Genomic DNA, 17,359 nt, shown 5'->3' on the forward strand with positions numbered 1-17,359 from the left:
CTTTAAACCAAGTGTCAGCAAGCCACAGCCCACAGACCCAATCTGGTGCACCACCAGTTTTTTTGTATGGCCTCAAGCTAAAAACAGTTTTTTCCATTTTTAAATGTTGGGATGGAGGCAAAAGAAGAATAATTTTGTGATATGTGAAACTTACATGAAATTCAAATTGCAGTACCCATAAATGAAGTTTTATTGGAACACGGCTAGGCTAATTTGTTCAAGTATTGTCTGTCCATGGCTGCTTTCTGCTATGGCCAAGCTGAATAGTTGTGACAGAGACCATATGGCCTTCGAAGCCTAAAATATGTTCCATCTGGCCCTCTAAGGAAAAGTGTGCTGACCACAGATTTAAGTGAAGCAATGAATGGAACAGGAAGGCAGCATTTCGGAGCGTGGTGGGAACAAACAGAGCAGTGGCGCTGGGGCCCCAGGCACAGTCAGAGGGGCAGTCCCAGAGGGGATGGCTTCGTCCCAATGGCTGGGGACCCAAGAGCACTGGGATGCTATTATCTGTGAGAGAGAACTGCAAACTCTCCAAGAATATGGAGATACAGGATTAATCTCATTTGTAGAAGCAGGTATAGCTCGACTAAGGTAGATGCAAAAACACAAGATTCTACTGGATGGTTCAGTACTTGATAGTGAAACTGGAAATGGCAGAATTTGGTTTCCCTAACATTACTGGAATTGATACAGCTTTCCAGAAATATTATAGAGAAAGAAGGTTTATTAAGTTGAAGGTAGAAGACTTTTTGAATCTTTCTGCAAAGCTGCCTCGATTTCATACTATTATTGCCAAAGGGACTATTGATGCCATAAGCCTTAATCCTAACAGTGCAATTGAGAAGGTGAAGCATTATGTGAAATCTCTTTCCAGAATGTTGAAAAGTGAAAGACTTTTTTCTAATAACCTAATATAATTTAAGCAAGGAATCATTGCTAAATGAATTCAGTGAAGATCTGAACTTCTCAAAGAGCTACCAACACCCAAGTTCAGCTTTGGAGGCAGATCTGGAAACAATGTTGCATCACTGGTTTTCCAAAAAATGTGAGACTTTTTATTGGACAAATTCACTTAGCTTTTTTAAAGAAACTCCACAACAAAGTAAACCTGACACAGAAAATCCAAGGGTAATAAATGCTTAGTAATCACACAGGATGCACACGTTGTATAGATAGAATAGGTTAGTAAAAAAAAAAAAAAAAAAAAAAAAAAAAAAAAAAAACCAACCCTCACACCACAGCAAAGAGTAGCCCCAGCTCGCGGCAACTAGAGAAAGCCTGCACACAGCAATGGAGACCCAACGCAGCCAAAAAATAAATAAATAAATCTATTAAAAAAGCAAAAAACGAACAAAGAAACAAAAAAGAAGAAACCAACTTTACAACCCCTAAGGGACTAGAAAAAGAAGAACCTAAAAAAAAAAAAAAAAAAAAAAAAAAAAAAACCAAAACCATGAGCATGTAAGTGGTTGGTTTTTAGAGGTAAACCAAGAATAAAATTTTTCTTTTGTATTTAAAATGTAAATATTTCTTTTTTCTGATTTAAAAAAAAATTCCTGTAACTGCTGAAACAGTTAAAAACTTTAAAGCAGTAAGTGAATTTACAGGGAAAAAAAAAGATGTAAAGTGAAATCCAAAGCTCTTTCTCAGTCCTCTAAACCTATTGGCAGCATTTGACCCCTCTCCGTGTGACAGTTTTCCTCTCCTGGTTCCCTGCTTCCTTTTTAGCCTTTTTTCCTCCATCTCTGTTGCTGGTTCCTCATCATTTCTGAGATGAATGTTTAGGAAAATATCAGTGTGCCCCAGGGCTCAGCAACTGCACCTCTTCCTTTTCTTTGTCTATACTTGCTGCCTGGGTGTAGGATGTTCAAGGGATTTGGGAACTGATAAAAGAAAAAGCACCATGAGGTGGCAGGAGCGCATACCTACTTTATTGGGTGATGATGATGCTCTGACAGGTTTGCAAGGGCGGGGAGGGAGAGATGTTCCTCATAGCAGGAATCTGTCCAGAAGCTACACCAAGGGGGTTGCTACTCAAGGGGAGGAAGGCAAGAGAACTCCCAGGGAGAGGGGAGTCGGGGTGGTGCCTTTGGTGTCTAGGTAATGCCGCTCGGCACGGCAGGGAGTCGCTGAGTCAGAGAGGTCCAAGGGGCAGGAGTCTCACAGCTTATAAGGATTGAGGTCTGTCTTGTAGTCACATGGCTCTATCTTATCAATGGCCAGCAGATGCTAAGTATATTTTGGCAGGGGTATGCAAAGCAGATGGGCCCTGAATATCCAAAAATGTGCTCCTTTGGGCTATGTTTAAAATGAATGAATGTATAAAATTTGGGTCTGGCACTGACGGGCTTTTGAGCTAACAGTTCGCAGCCTACAGTGAAGAAATAAACAACTTTGGGGCAGATATACAGAGGTCATCTTTGGCTCATTTATATAACACTAGGTGATCTCACCCCATTTTGAGGCTTTATACACCATCTTTGTGATGGTGACTCCCACACTGTCTTTAGCCGGCCTCTTCCTTGAGCTCCAGGCCCATACAACCTACTCAACACTTCCACTGGGCGTCTAGTCACATCTCAAACTTAACAAATCCCAACCTGAGTTCCGCATACCTCCCCTCTAAGCCAGTCCCTCCTGTAACCTTACCCACCTCCCTTCTTCCCAGTTGCTCAGGACTGAAACCTTGGAATCATCCTTGATGCCTGTCTTTCCCTCCTGCCACACCAAATCCATCGGCCCTGCCTGTCATCTGCCTCCAAACTAGATCCTGAGTGTGACTACTTTTCCCCACCCCCAGTGCCACCACCCTGGTCCAAGCCATCACAATGACCCGCCAGGATGTTTTGCAGTGGCCTCCTTGCTGGTTTCTGTGTTTCTGCCCTCACTTCCCCTACAGCCTTCTCTCAACCCAGCAGCCACAGTGTTTTTATCATGTAAAGCAAATCATGTCAGTCCTCCAGAGAACTCTCCAATAGCTAAAGCAAAAGTCCTTACCAGGACCTACAAAGCCCTGCATGATCTGGACCCTTCCACCCTCTCTACCCTCATCCCCTATGACTGTCCCCCATGCTGCCTGCTTGCTCTTCTTCAAACGTGCCAACCACATTCCTGTTTCAGGGCCTTTGCATCTGCTGTTCCCTCCGCCTGAAGTGTCCTTCCCCAGGTGTCCATGTGGCTCATCCTGCTTCCTTTTGGTCTTCACTTTCTCACTGAGGCCTGTTATGTGTCCAAGTGACTAGCTCCTGAGCTAAAAATAGTAATTGTTGCATTTAGTTAACTATTTAGCACCTGAGATCTCCCAATTATATATATGTTACAATGGTATGTTGTGGATTTTCATTTTGTAATGATAGGACACTTTCTCCCCTCCTGTCCCATCATTTGATAAAACATTAGAGACTGTGACAATTAAATACTCAAGTAAGAAAAAAAAACTGTAAAGTAACTATAGATGGCTGCATCTGCAGAAGGATTTGGGAGGAGGGGCAGAGGCCATTTGTTTCTCATTATATCAGGTACATAGGGTGCCCTAACAAAGTACCACACGTGGGTGACTTAAAACAGAAATTTATTTCACAATTCTAGAGGCCAGAAGTTCCAAATCAAGGTGTCAGCAGGGCCACACTCCCCCTGACAGTTCTAGGGGGCAATCCTTCCTAGCCTCTTCCAGTTTCTGGTGACCCCAGGTGTTTCTTGGCTGGTGGCAGCATAATTCCAGTCTCTGCCACTGTCTTCACATGGACTTCTTCCCTGTATGTCTGTCTTCACATGGCATTCTTCTCTGTATGTGTCTGTATCTAAATTTCCCTCTTCATATTGGATATGGGCCCACCCTAATGACCCCATCGTAACTATTATAGATCACATCTGCAGAAGCTCTATTTCCAAATAAGGTCACATTCACTGGTGCCAGGGGTTAGGACTTCAACATACCATTTTGAGGCACACAATTCAACTCATAACACTCACTCAGTGTTTTGCCATCAACATATATTATTTTGATTAAAGGGGGAAAAAACAGTAACCCGGTCAGTCCTTGACTCCTTCTCAAAGAAATGGTGGCACCCAGAGGTCCTAACTGCACTCTGCTGGGCACCACGGCTCAGGTGGGATTCTCTTGGATGTCTCCTGCAACTTTGATAGGTCATTCATGCCTGCACATTCCCCTGCCCTGAAGTGTCAGCAAACTAAGATGAAAAGCTGTGCTAGAGCACAGGGCCTCACCAGGCAGTGGGCCAGGAGGAAGCTGTGTGAACCATTTCCAAGCCTGGGGCACCATGCAGAGCTGTGCTCCATATGCCAGCAGCTTCTCCTCATGAGCAGTGCCCACCATGTGTGTGTGTGTGAGTGTGTGTGTGTGACTTGCCAGGCTGGCATTTGATGCATTGCAGTGTTTCTCTCATCCAGTAAGTAAATCCCTGTTCATTTTGAGCCCCTTGAATTCTCTTTATTTAGGAAATGATTTTGTTTTCTACTGGACTGCAGTAGAGAAGGGGAGAGACATATTGCTTTGCATGTATTGTAACGTGTTAAGCATTTCCCAGTATCTTCTGTCAAGACACAGTAACACAAGAGATTATAACTGCAATGTATTACAACATGTGGTTACATTATTTACCATAAGACGAGTTTGAGCTTGCTGTTGAATGGTTTCTTAGGTTGGGCTTTCCCAGAAGCAATCCCTGAGATGAGAAGTTGAGGACAATCGGTTTATCTGGGAGGTGATCCCAGGAAACACCAGTAGGGTCACCAGTAGGAGCAGGACAGGGAGGTAAAGAGAGCCCATAAAGGGTGCACTAGAGAGCAGGCCACCTGTGGCACCTGGGGCTCAATCCCCCGGGGAGTTCTAGGAGGCACAGAATATGCGGCTCAGAGTTAATCCACCTGAGGGGTGCGGGAGCTGGCCTGCTTGGGTTGAATTTTGCCCCCAGAAAAAGATATGTTGAAGTTCCAACCCCTAGTTCCTCCAAATGTGACCTTATTTGGAAATAGGATTGATGCAGAGGTAATTACTCATACTGGAGTAGGGTGGGCCCTTAATCCAGCATGACTGGTATCTTTATAAAAGGAACATTGTGTGAAGAGGAGAGGGTCATAGAAAGAAGATGGTCATGAGAAGATGGAGGCAGAGATTGGAATGATGCTGCCACAAGCCAAGGAACGCCTGGGGCCACCAGAAGCTGGAAGAGGCAGGAAGGACATTCTTCTACTGACTTTGGAGGGAGTGTAGCCCTGCCAACACCTTAATTTTGAACTTCTGGCCTCCAGAACTGTGAGAGAGTAAATTTCTGTTGTTTTAAACTACCCAGTTTGTGGTACTTTGTTATGGCAGCCCCCAGAAACCAGAACGATATTTGTATCCTAACTCCTTGTCCCACGAGGACTGCTTCCAGCAGCCATGACCCCCAGCGCTTCCCACTCGCCTTTGCGAGCAGCCCGTCATGATCCCATGGCTGGTAAAATACCTAGAGAGACAATAAGCAGCCTTTTAGAAGTGTGTGAGCCCAGATTTAGAACAATTTTCTGTCAGATTCATCACACTGATTCATCACACTGGCTTGCTCTCTATATGATAAACTGACACTCTCCTGGAGAAGTATGTCACCAAGAGTTAACCTGACAAGAATCTGGCTAAATTATCACAGGCAAGTCTTAACTTAGTTAAGAGGAGGAGAACCAGGCCTTCCAGATGAATAAAAGTCATGGGTGATGCCCAGAGGACAACGCTTTACCTGAACTGCCAAAACAGGAGTAATCAACCAAGTAGAAGCCACCATCTGTGAGGAATGAAATGCCAAGTAAAAGAAGGGAGAAGGGCTATTGTCCGTTGGTCTTGCTGTGAGAAGCTGCAGCCATAAAAATCGTAGCAGCCACTGTTTTCTGCACCATTGCCTTACACTGGGCACTACTCCGAGTGTTTTGCTTAAATTCAGTCATCCTCACAACAACCCAATGGAACAGATATCCTTGTTTTACTGATGAATCTGAAGCCCAGAGAGGGAAAGTAACTTGCCCAAAGTCACACAGTTACTTAGAGTCAGAGCCCTGTCTTCTTATAGAGCAGATATGAGACAGGCCGCGAAGGTCCAAGGATCTGTCTGGCCTACTCCAGATGTTGTGATTCCCAGTCTGGAGTTCTTCCCACTATCCAGGCTTTCTCCTCAGCCCTGAAAAATGACCCTTGGCCAGCTATTCCCAGAGCTCTCCAGATAATCGGATTCTAAAAGTAATGGCTTATAATAATTTTTGAAACAGGTTCTTCAAGCCTATTTAATCTTTCTCCAGCCTGGGGGAGCAATGTCTTTTCCTGATCTCTTTCTCTTTATATCCTCCACATTCTTTTTTTCATTTATTTATTTTTTTGGCTGCGTTGGGTCTTTGTTGCTATGCGCGGGCTTTCTCTAGTTGCCGTGAGGGGGGGCTACTCTTCGTTGCGGTGCACAGGCTTCTCATTGTGGTGGCTTCTCTTGTTGTGGAGCACGGGCTCTAGGCACGCGAGCTCAGTAGTTGTGGCACACAGGCTTAGTTGCTCTGCGGCATGTGGGATCTTCCCAGGTCAGGGTTCGAACCTGCGTCCCCTGCCTTGGCAGGAGGATTCTTAGCCACTGCGCCACCAGGGAAGCCCCCTCCACATTCTTTTATTTCAGATGTTTGCTCTTTTCCTTTTTTTTTTTCATTTCTGTATCCAAACACCAACAAACCAACAAATCTTAGTGCTATATTTTAGAATTTACTTTGAAGAATGGATCTGAAAGTCACACTCCTCCCTATTCGCCCAAAGGAAGCTGAGAACATGACAATTTTGGCCTCAGGTGAATCTTTTATTACTTCAAACTGAGACATTTTTTCAAGGACAGTAGCACAGTCATTGTCACAAGCGTGTTAATATATCTATTATTTGATAAAGAATATGCTACAAGTCATGCTATTCATATTTTCAATAACATTCTGGCAAAAATTAAGGACATTTCCAATCATGTCAAACATTTGATGAACAGTAAATTCTACTTTCTGCCTTTGGGTAAATAAATGGGGTCTTTCAGTGAAGTGGTGGAAAACAGATCATGTGAAGGCTGCTTTTAAAATCTGCCCTTTGCTCCAACGACCATCAGCCCCTTCGGTTACCACTGAATTTCCCAGCTATTTTCTGTAGTTCCAAATCCATCGCAGCCAAGTTTTCAAGTTCTTTTTCCTAGAAAATACAGAAAAGTAGAGGCATGAGGTCCCAGATCAATTTAGCTCTTTGCAGTTTTAGGGAGTCTGAACAGAAAGGGGAATTTTTGATATGTTAGAGGCTATAGGAGATACCCGACATCAGTGGTTTTCAAAGTGTGGTTCCTTGACCAGCAGCATCAGTATCACCAGGGAACTCATCAGAAATACAGGTTCTTGGGCCCCACCTGGGGCCTACCTACTGAAACAGAAACTCTAAGGCTAGAAATCCCACATGATTCTGAGGCACATTCAAGCCTGAGAAGCACCAACCTACATAATCAATATTGAGGGAAAAAAACATTGTTAAGGAAGGTAAAGCTCTGGTAATGTTACTTCCCCTACACGTAGATGTCTGACTGTTATAGGCCAAGAGATGACAGAGATAGAAACTAAGCAACTAACTTCTGTATCACCTGTTCTTTCATACCCTGGGAAATAGTGATGAAAAGTCAAATGACCAAGGAGAAGACACTAGACCAGTGGTTTTCAACCTTCGCTAAACATTGAAACCACCTGGGAGCTTTAAAACATCCTGATGCCCAGGCAGCATCCAGCACCAAACAATCTCTGGGTGTGGGTCCCAGATGTCAGTAATTTTTCAAGCTCTTCAGGTGATTACAACGTGCAGCCGAGGTTGAGAGGCACTGCAGCACTGCAGTGGGAGGAATTGGACAGGGCTGTGGACAATGGCTAGATGCCAGGTGGAAATCAAACCCAGAGGTTGTCTCCGCTCCGTTATTAGGCGTACAGTCCTATGGTGATTAATCCCCATCCATATCTCCCCCTAGTATCAGATAGTCTTGTATATAACATATTAAAATTAACCACCTGAAGTTAGTTTTAAGCAAAAGCCCCACAGCATACCTCTTCCTCCGTCAGAACTCCTTGGCCAGCTCTCTCCTCTTCATTTTCTGCTGCGTGGCGACGGCGCATCTGCTCCTCCGAGCCATAGAAGTCCGGGAACTCAGCTGACTTCTTCCTGTAGTGAAGGAGCCGGTCCAGTTCGGCCACTCTGTCATACTGCCTTTTCAGATCCAGTTTGGGGCCCAGGTTTCTCTTCTCATACCCCCAGTTTACATCCTCCTCAAAGGGCTTTTTCTCCCACCAATCATAGTTGTATTCTGGGAAGAAATTCTTCTCATTCAAGGTCAGCCCATTCTCCTCTTCACCCTCAAGAGAATTGTCATCCAGGTGGTCTTTTCTCTCAAACCGGCTGCTCTTCCACTGGGGAGGGTCGTAGTATGGACTGACAAGCTCTGCTAATCTCTCCTTTTCGGTGATGTGAGGGGGAGCATACTGTTTGCCTCGAAGCCTAGCTTCTTCCCTGTTCTCTTCAGAGTCTTGCGGGTCCCCCAGCTGCGGCCACTTCCCTCGGGCCCCTTCCTCACCCCTTTCCTCATCATAGTCGAGGTAATTTCGCACCTCGCCTGGTGGATGCCGCCTCGCCTTGTCTGTCTGGCCTTCCTGAACACGGTGGTGCGCTTCACCCAAGAACCGTTTCTTTTCTGTTTGGTGTAGAGTGGAGTAGGCTCCCGGCTCCCCTCCCCGGGCTCTGTGGTGGGGTCCCCCCTCCTGGCCTCTCTCTTCCTCGCTCTCCTCGTCATAGCCGTGCGCCATGCTATTCAGCTCTAGGCTGAGGCCTTTTCTCCTGTCCTCCTGCTCTGGGCTCTCCTCACTGCGAGGCCTGGGAGCCCGGTGCTCTTCACTTCCTTTGCCCCCATATCGTGCCCCCTCCAGGTCCCCGGGAGCCCGGGCAGCCACGTGACTCCTCACTTCCTCCCCGTATTCGGCTTCTTCCTCCGAAGCCCTGGAGAGGGTTGGATGGCGGGCTCTCTTTTCCCCTGAGCCGCCTCTGCCCACGTGTGGCTCCTCCCGGGAGTACCCCCTTCCCTCAGCGGGAGGACTCCCTTCCTGAGAGGACCTGTCGGGCCTGCTCCTCCCGTGGTGGTGTCTTGGCCTCGAGCGTCGCTTGTCCGCCTCGGGGCTGACATCCTCGTCGCTCTCCTCAGGTCCTTCCTGGCGCTCGGGGTGGCTTTGCGGCACTCGGGGCCCATTCTCCTGGCTTCCGGTCTCCTCTCCACTCTCCTGGCTGCTCCTCTCCCGGCTGTGAGACTTCTCCAGGCCCCCCGCAGACTGCGTATCGTATCTGGACACTAACTCCTCTTTCTTAGCTGGAGTCTGGTTTCTGTGACTGGGAAGAGCAGTTTGTGCCTCTCCTGGCCCCCCAGGGTGTCTCTCCTCACTGCCATCTTCCACACGCTCCCTTTTCTGATATTTCTCCACCTCTTCTTCCTCCCTGTCGTGTCCCTTGCTCGTCTCAGAATGGCGTGCCTTTGCTTCTTTGGCCACTTGGCTGCCTTGGGGCTCGCCTGCCCGCTCTCGGCTGTGCCCACCGCCCTCTGTGTCTGCCACTGTCTGGCCTTGGGCGTCCTCCTCCCCTGCGTCCTCCCTACTGGAGGTCCTGGGGGCTTCTGAGGCGTCAGCTGGGTCTCTTAACAATCTCACTTCAAACCTTGTGTTTTCATTTTCACTTTTCTCTTCATCTTTGAGCTCTTTTCCACCTATAATGAAAATAAAAAAGAGTAAGTATACTTCAGAATTGTTTGTGGTTCAGTAAGCACAGCCTCAGTGATCACTACAAATCCTAAAGATCCTGAAAGTCCTTGGGTAATTTTTTAAGTTAATAAAGAATATACTCAGATTACTTTTAAAGGAAATGGTATGGGGACTTCCCTGGTGGTCCAGAGGTTAAGACTCCACACTCCCAGTGCAGGGGGCCAGGGTTCGATCCCTGGTCAGGGAACTAGAACCTGCCTGCTGCAACCAAGATCCCGCGCGCTGCAACTAAGATCCAGCACAGCCAAATAAATAAATATTTAAAAAAAGAAAGAAAGAAATGGTATGAAAACTCCTTAGCTGTGTTTAAATCTGATAATAAATTCTCTGCATATTTATTTTTTCATAACCCCGAACAAGCATCTTTCAATGACCAAATTGAAATCCAAATATAGGTTTATAAAATACTAGAATTTAGAACCAGAAGATACCTTAGAGTTTGCGTATTTCAACCTCCTCTTTTTGTGGACAGAGAACTGAGGCTCAGAGAGGTGTAATTCAGGACCATTATTTCCATGTTTGCTCTAAGTAGGGGTTTAAAAGTTAGCATTGTTTAAATGGTTCCCACTAGAATCCAGCTAAATGAAGTTAAATGCCCAAAATGGGAAATATAAGATTCAACAAAGGATTAAAAATGTGCTTAATTAGTTTACCAGACTTTTATTATCCAATCAACTGTGTAGATGCAACTTAGCAGTAAGTGACAATAAAACTTAGTAATTGGTGATAAGCAGGGTGTTTGTTTCTTCCCTGAGAAAACTGCACAGCAGTGGAAAGGACCATGTCCTTCCCTCACTCAGGTCCCATCCACCCCACATGTTCTCAAAGGTTGAGAATGAACTTCAGTAAACGGAGTTATCTTTGTATTGCACAAATCAACAGTAGACAGTATAACCGACATTTTAATTGAATGCTGTTTTTTCTCATCTTTTCCAAATGTTGACAGCATCTTCACTAAATCCTCCTTAACTCAAGGGCATCCTGTGAAAGAAGATATGCAGTTAACACTGTCTGAGTTGTTAGCTGGGAGGGCTTGGATTTCAACTGATGTCACTGAGTTCATATAGAACACCTGAAGCCAAGGCTGCTCACAGCTCTAGGCTGACGTCTGCGCCATCCATGGTGGGGGCCACCAAACCTTTGTGGCTACTGAGGACTTGAAATGTGGCTGGTCCAGACTGAGACATGTTGTAAATGTAAGAAACCACCAGATTTCAGACTTCAGATGAAAAACAAGAATGTAAAATACCTCAAATTTTCATATTGATTATATGTTGGAATGATAATATTTTGGATGTACAAGATAATATATATTATAAACATATTGTATGTACAAATTATATATTGAATAAAATAAATTGGACAAAATTAAATGTATTATTAAAATTAATTTCACCTGTCTCTTTTTACTTTTTTAATGTGACTACTGAAAAATTTGAAATTATATTTGTGGTTCACATGATGTTTCTATTGAATGGCTCTTGATGAGTCATTTTGAACTGATATTTGCAAAATAGAAAAAATTGGTCTGTTTTGTAAAAATGTCCAAGAAAGAGCAGACAGTCTATTCCTCTCTGCTTAAAAGCCCAGCCTGGCATGATAATATTTTCATGTTTTATGAGGCAACTGAAAGGTCCCTGACCTTCCACACCCAGACACCTGAGGGCTGGCCCCTCACCAGTGCCTTTGCCTTTTAAGAGCCAGTGGTGGTGTGTGTAGCACTGAGGCAGGGCTGACCAGGTATGCACAGGTAAGCAGGGAGGCTTTGAGCAGATACTGATGTCATCTGGACAGAATCTCAGCTTCCCGAGGCAGAGGCTGTGTGGCCCTTTTCCTACTGCCTGCTGGTCAAGAAGAGAAGCATTTTTATTTTTTCCAGGTTAAATGTGTGCTGCTTGTAGCAGCTTGCCTGAGGCTTAGCACTTCCTCCTAAATTTAGCTTTAAGTCCCCTCAGGTGAGATCTGAGGAAGGCTGTGATTAGCAGCATACAGTCTTGTCAATCTGTAAAACCAAGGTGTGAAGCTCACTCTTACTTCAAGTAAAAAGGAGAAAATGCACCTTCCATCCCTAACTATCATGTTGCAGAGATGACCAGATCAAAGAAATTGTTATACCTGTTAAGAAATTGGACTATGAATTCCTAAGATCTCTTCAAGCCATGAAAAAATGATTCTTCCCTGCTCCCCAAATGTTTGTTTGCTCAGTAAGCGTGTGCTAACTGAGATGTGCTGGAGAGAGTGGGAGTGGAGACAGAGATGGGCTGGGGATGGGAGGGAGGCTACATGAAGGAATTCATCCAACTTGTTGGCAGAAAGCTCCACCAGTCCTGTGATCAGCATAAGACATTTCAGCAGGAGAGAGAAAACCAGAATAGGACAGAAGTGTGGACAAAGAATGTCGCCTGCCAAATCAGTAAACAAAGGGTGTCCTGGCCATCTAGGCACTGCAGCCACACCTCACTGTGTACCCAGAGGGGATTCAGGATGGAAAAAACAAGATAATTAAGGTGCATATGAAAGGAATGACTTCAGTAAGCCCAGACTCTTGCATCTTCCCATACATAGAAAAGTGCTAAATTCGTTAACTTAAGATGTCTGGTTTTCTTTCATTAACTGTAATATTTTGATGTTCTGACTATCTGGTTTTTATTGCAAGAACGCCTATATATCCTGCCTCCTCCCTTACCTCTTCAAAACAGTCCCTCAGACTGTATCTGAGAGGTTGTCTCCTGGGCTTAAGTCCTTAGTATGTCCATGGAATAAAATATAAATCTCAAATTTTAGGTTGTGCTTCTTTTTTTTTTTTTCAGTCGACAGAAGTTATGAACTGGTAGCCCAAAGGTGAATTCTATTTGGCCTAAATAACATTTTTAGTAAATTTGAATTCAGAGGCAATACTTAAATACTAGGAGATATTGCTTAGATATCCAAATTTTAAATTCTTTTGAAAAATCCCAAGATCTGGTAACAGAATCTATATTTCTCTCACAATAGGTTTCAAGCTGAGAAAAATCTACTCCTCCTTAGAAGAGGCCTGTATCCTCCAGTTTGTGAGTCACTTCCTGTCCTGTTTTATTCCTTTCTCTTACGTATTTTCCTGGCCCTGGCTGGTGTTTGAGTCTGCAACCCCGGAGGAGCTCAAATCTCCCTGATCTCAGTATTTAATGGCTCTCTGGGTATGATGTCTCCAAGGTCCTGATAGACATGGGTCATTTGATTTTTACCAGTTTTCCTGGGGCTTTCTCAAGAGACTCAAAAGACCCCAGGGCACAATCAGTGATGAGCAGAGGCTAGAATCCTACCTGAGAGCTAAGAATCTGATCTTGGCAGTTAGCAAAGCCCTACAATCAACAACTCTTCCTAAGCAATCTTGGTTCTTTGATGACCTAGTATGACAGACCCAAAACTTCTGCATCCGTCTGGTAAACAAAGAAATGGGAAGGGAGATAACGAGATGGGTTTGCCCAAAGGAGCAGCATTTAGTCCCTGCCTGGAGACCCACCCTGCTCTCACTCATTCCCTGCAATGGCTAATAAACTCATTCTGACAAGCTCATGAAAGAGGCATGTAGGCTGGGAGTGGTAGAGAAGCTTCCTTCCACTGTGCATGGGTCTCCTACAGTCTCAGGTCCCCACACCTACTATGGTTATCCTGAAGCCCCCAATAGTGGATTGAGTCCCCCCAGGTTACTCTTTTGGCTAGTCACTCATACTTGTTATAATTTTATGCATGGGCCTCATGTGCAGCAACAGGAAGAGAATATTATCTTGCAATAGGAGATTTTGAAGGTGAAAAGAAGAAAGAAAATCCACTGTTCTCAGCCTGACTCAAAATTTAAAAGCAGAGAAAGGTGTTGAAGAGAACAGAGCTTTTCGGATTTGTTTGAATCAATTTGACTTCATGCTAAAAGAGATGCATAGTTTTTGTTTTTGTTTTGGCCATGCTGTGCAGCGTGCGGGATCTTAGTTCCCCAACCAGGGATTGAACCCATGCCCCCTGCACTGAGAGCACAGAGTCTTAACCACTGGACCACCAGGGAAGTCCCAGAGATGCATAGTTTTGTAAAATTTACCTCTTTATGTCAATTTCCAATGGATACTGCTCGTATCACTGTTTAAATTTTGTTTTCAACATAAGCTGTTTTGTATAGAGGAACATTCCAGTCTAGACCCAGAAGGGCATTGCTCTGACTCCTTGGATGCTCTAAGTCTACCCCCACCCCTTCCAGTTCTCAGGCCTGGAACTCCTGATACCATTTGGTAGTCCTCTCATTCTAACAGGCTATGTATTAAAATGGTTTAACCAATCTGTCATGTAAACAGGCCAGAAGTTTCCCAGTCACCTTTCCAAGCTTCTAGCTCCTCATTGTCAGAAGAGTAGAAGGTAAAGAGAAGAATAATTTTTGTCTCCTTTTATCCTTTCATCTTCCATTGCTTCCAGAACACTTTGCCTCCCTGTCTAATCACAAATGAGCACTCCCCATACCTCACTCCACCCAAATGAAAGTCTGTTTTAAAATTCCAAACTCTCAAACCAAGGAATTTAAGAACTATATAGACAGCTCACAGACTATCATTCAGTTCAACTCCCTCATTTTACTTTGAGGAAATAAGCCCAGAGAGGCAAGGGGTCTTGCCCATGGTAACACGGCTATTAAGTGGCAGAGCAGGGTTTGGAAGCCATATGTCATCTCCCAGATACTGATCTAGCCTGTAGTCTTCCCACTGCATCATGCCCCTGGTTCATATGGAAGTAAAGTGGAAGGCGAAACGGAGGGAGCAAGAGAAAGAACTACTCAAGGGACAAAGATCTCCTGAAGTGGAGGATACTTACTCTTCTTCAGGACTTGTCGGCACTCAGGGGTGATGGGTGGAGTGTTGGACTTCGACAAGGCATTTGAGAGGACCTCGATGATGCAGCGAGTCACCTAGGGGGAAACCAGAAAGCAGGCTGGGAAAGCTGGTATCACTGGGATGCCTGACTACTTAAGCCAGAGCTGCTGTCAAAAGAGGCTTGGCTATGTGACCCGTACCGATGCAGACCCCTTGGGTCAGGAATGTAGACTTACATATAGGACTGTAATGAAACCTCCCAGGCCACCCCACAGAGCAATGCAAGAAGGCATTGGGTCAAGACTATCCAGAGAAGAGAAATAAACACCCATTTCTGAACAGATTCAAAGGAAAACAGGGTGATGACAGCTATCCTCAGGGGCACTAAAACATCCAGGAAGGAGGTAAAAGCCCAGGGCAGGAGGGATATCACTTGCTCCCATTTCCTCATTGTTGTTTGTCTATTTTTGTTTTTTATTTTGTTTAGTTTGATGAGATAAGGGGTGGGAGAATCCAGAGTCTAGATATAAGTCTAGATTCCAGACTTCCATTTCAACTTACCGTTTCTTCACTGTGGTTCCTGATGTCCACTGGCATAGAACTGACAGCTTTGAAAGAAAAAAAGAATGGGAAGTGAGTTGATTTTTGGAAGCTGTGTGTCCCCAAACTCACAAAATCACCCCACCCCCAGCATGTTACTTGGAGGGAGGGGCAAAGTCAGAGCTGAGCAGAGTGGAGATAGTTGCGGATGTCTGTCCCAGGGACAAGAATTGCCCCAGTTGCGTGCACACACACACACACACACACACACACACACACACACATATGCACATACACACACAGCTGTTTCCCCTAGCAATGTCATAAACATGATTTGAAAATGAATGCTATCTTATATCCAATATAAATCAAATCCACACAAGGGGAGCTTCTGGGATACTGGCAATGTTCTGTTTTTGATCTGGGTGCTGATTACACAGCTGTGCTTAGGGAGGGAAAAATTCAGTAAGCTGTATACTTATGATCTATATGCAGTTTTCTGTACATATATTATATGTCAATAAAAAGTTTAAAACAAACCTAGTTTAAATGAAACGGGGGTGCCCTCCTCAACCCTTCTGCCTACTCAAAATGGGTAAAGATCTGTGATTCCCTTTGCCTTTTCCTGTCCCCAAGAAAATATTCTCCCTGAAACTCACTTTATTTACAAAATGTGGTTATGATTATCTTATATAATTAATTACCTCGTTTTACCCCCCAAGCCTTTTCTTGGACAAGCACACTTATGTGTCTGTATCAGTGTTGTTTCCCTTCCCCCATGTTGTCTGCAGCCATGTAAAGAATATGGGAGGTATCTAATTTTACCAGGATATTGTTGAATCCATAATATCATATGCAAATAGGTGTTTAATGGATAGTTCATGAGGATATTGCAAAAAGATAAATTTTAATTTATTTAAATTAAATTTCATGAGATTCTGCTTATTTTCAACCAGTGATTGAAGTGCCTTTTCATCTTAGGAAATGCTTCAGGTGTTTTTAATTTTACAGTGCTTTTTTTTTTTTTTTTCCTTTTTCAAAGTTGCTTTGATTCTTTTATCTTTCACTTTGACTTTGTTTTGTCTAAACCCTTTCCACTGGAGAAGCTCAAAGCATTTACATATAGGCCCATCTCTACAGTTCTCCTGACACTCCCTAGAAGAGAAACTGCTATTATGGCTGGAGAGCTCAGTGCAGAAGATTCTTCCAGGTCTCTGAGACAAGTGAAGAGCTACTTGGAGCAAGAGCAAAACTCTCAGACGTCAGAGATGGAAGCTGCTCAAATGCTGTTTCTTATTACCAGCAACCTGACCTTTCCTCCCCAAATATTTGCTTTCCAATCTCTTTACCTCCTCCCAATCAATTACATATCATAGGGCTCAATCTAGAAATAAAACTCCTATTTCATTTGCTCACCTTACTGAATTTTCCTTTTCAAAGCACAGCCTGGGATCTACTCCAATTGTTTCAATAGGCCCAAAGTTATGCAGCATGTTAAAATCACTGGTAAAATATTTAAGAAGTGATTAACAAGGTATGACCCCACTATCTTCCTGAAATGTAGTTCAGACAAGATCTGGATGGCCACCTTTGGTACTCAGGGTCCATTATTTTATCCCCCAAATGGCTGTTATTTGAGAACATTCCCACTTTGGCACTTACTCTTTCCACCTGAGATCTGTAAAATGCTCTGAAAAGAAATAACTGAGAGAATTACTTCTGTCATAAACTAGAAAGTGCCTTTTAAAATTCTAGCTTTATTAAACTTTCTTTGGTAAATGCAGTTTCTTGCTAATAACTTTTCTTTTTCCACAAATGTTTAATAGGTGCTATTATTAACTACTGATATTGCTAAAGTAGTAACAGTCATCTGATTTGAGGGGAGAGGAATATTTTTCTTTTGTGACTCTGAACAATTTGTAGCTCATGTTTGTTTTTACAGAACAACTCTCTTTCCTAATTGAGGCTCTTCAGACATCTTTTTGATGGAAAGGAACTAAGGTCTCCTTATGAAAGCATATTATGCATCTAGTGAGACATCTAAGTTCCATTGTATTTCTTCCAATAGAATCTGTGGCAGCAAAGTAATAACCGAAGGTATGTTGATACCCCTAAAGTAGTTTAACTTATTTTTGTAAAAGTTAACATTA

The 17,359-nt window shown here is 43.9% G+C and overlaps 1 protein-coding gene and 1 pseudogene across 1 annotated transcript in view; one reads left to right on the top strand and one right to left on the bottom strand.

Annotated features, from left to right (window-relative positions):
* Positions 1-623: 623 nt before the first annotated feature.
* LOC112412543 (EEF1A lysine methyltransferase 2 pseudogene) lies at positions 624-1,052 on the top strand (annotated as a pseudogene).
* Positions 1,053-6,721: 5,669 nt separating this feature from the next.
* Positions 6,722-17,359, bottom strand: part of CHGB (chromogranin B) — a 126,597-nt gene continuing 115,959 nt past the window's right edge. The window contains exons 3-6 of the mRNA XM_024764234.1: positions 15,231-15,277; positions 14,671-14,764; positions 8,086-9,782; positions 6,722-7,198 (exon numbers count right to left, since the gene is read on the bottom strand). Of these exons, the coding sequence (XP_024620002.1) occupies positions 7,115-7,198; positions 8,086-9,782; positions 14,671-14,764; positions 15,231-15,277 (1,922 nt within the window). The 3' untranslated portion in view covers positions 6,722-7,114. The remainder of the gene's footprint in view (positions 7,199-8,085; positions 9,783-14,670; positions 14,765-15,230; positions 15,278-17,359) is intronic.

This window comes from Neophocaena asiaeorientalis, unplaced genomic scaffold, assembly GCF_003031525.2.
Source record: "Neophocaena asiaeorientalis asiaeorientalis breed wild unplaced genomic scaffold, Neophocaena_asiaeorientalis_V1.1 scaffold400, whole genome shotgun sequence".
Classification (NCBI taxonomy): Eukaryota; Metazoa; Chordata; class Mammalia; order Artiodactyla; family Phocoenidae; genus Neophocaena; species Neophocaena asiaeorientalis.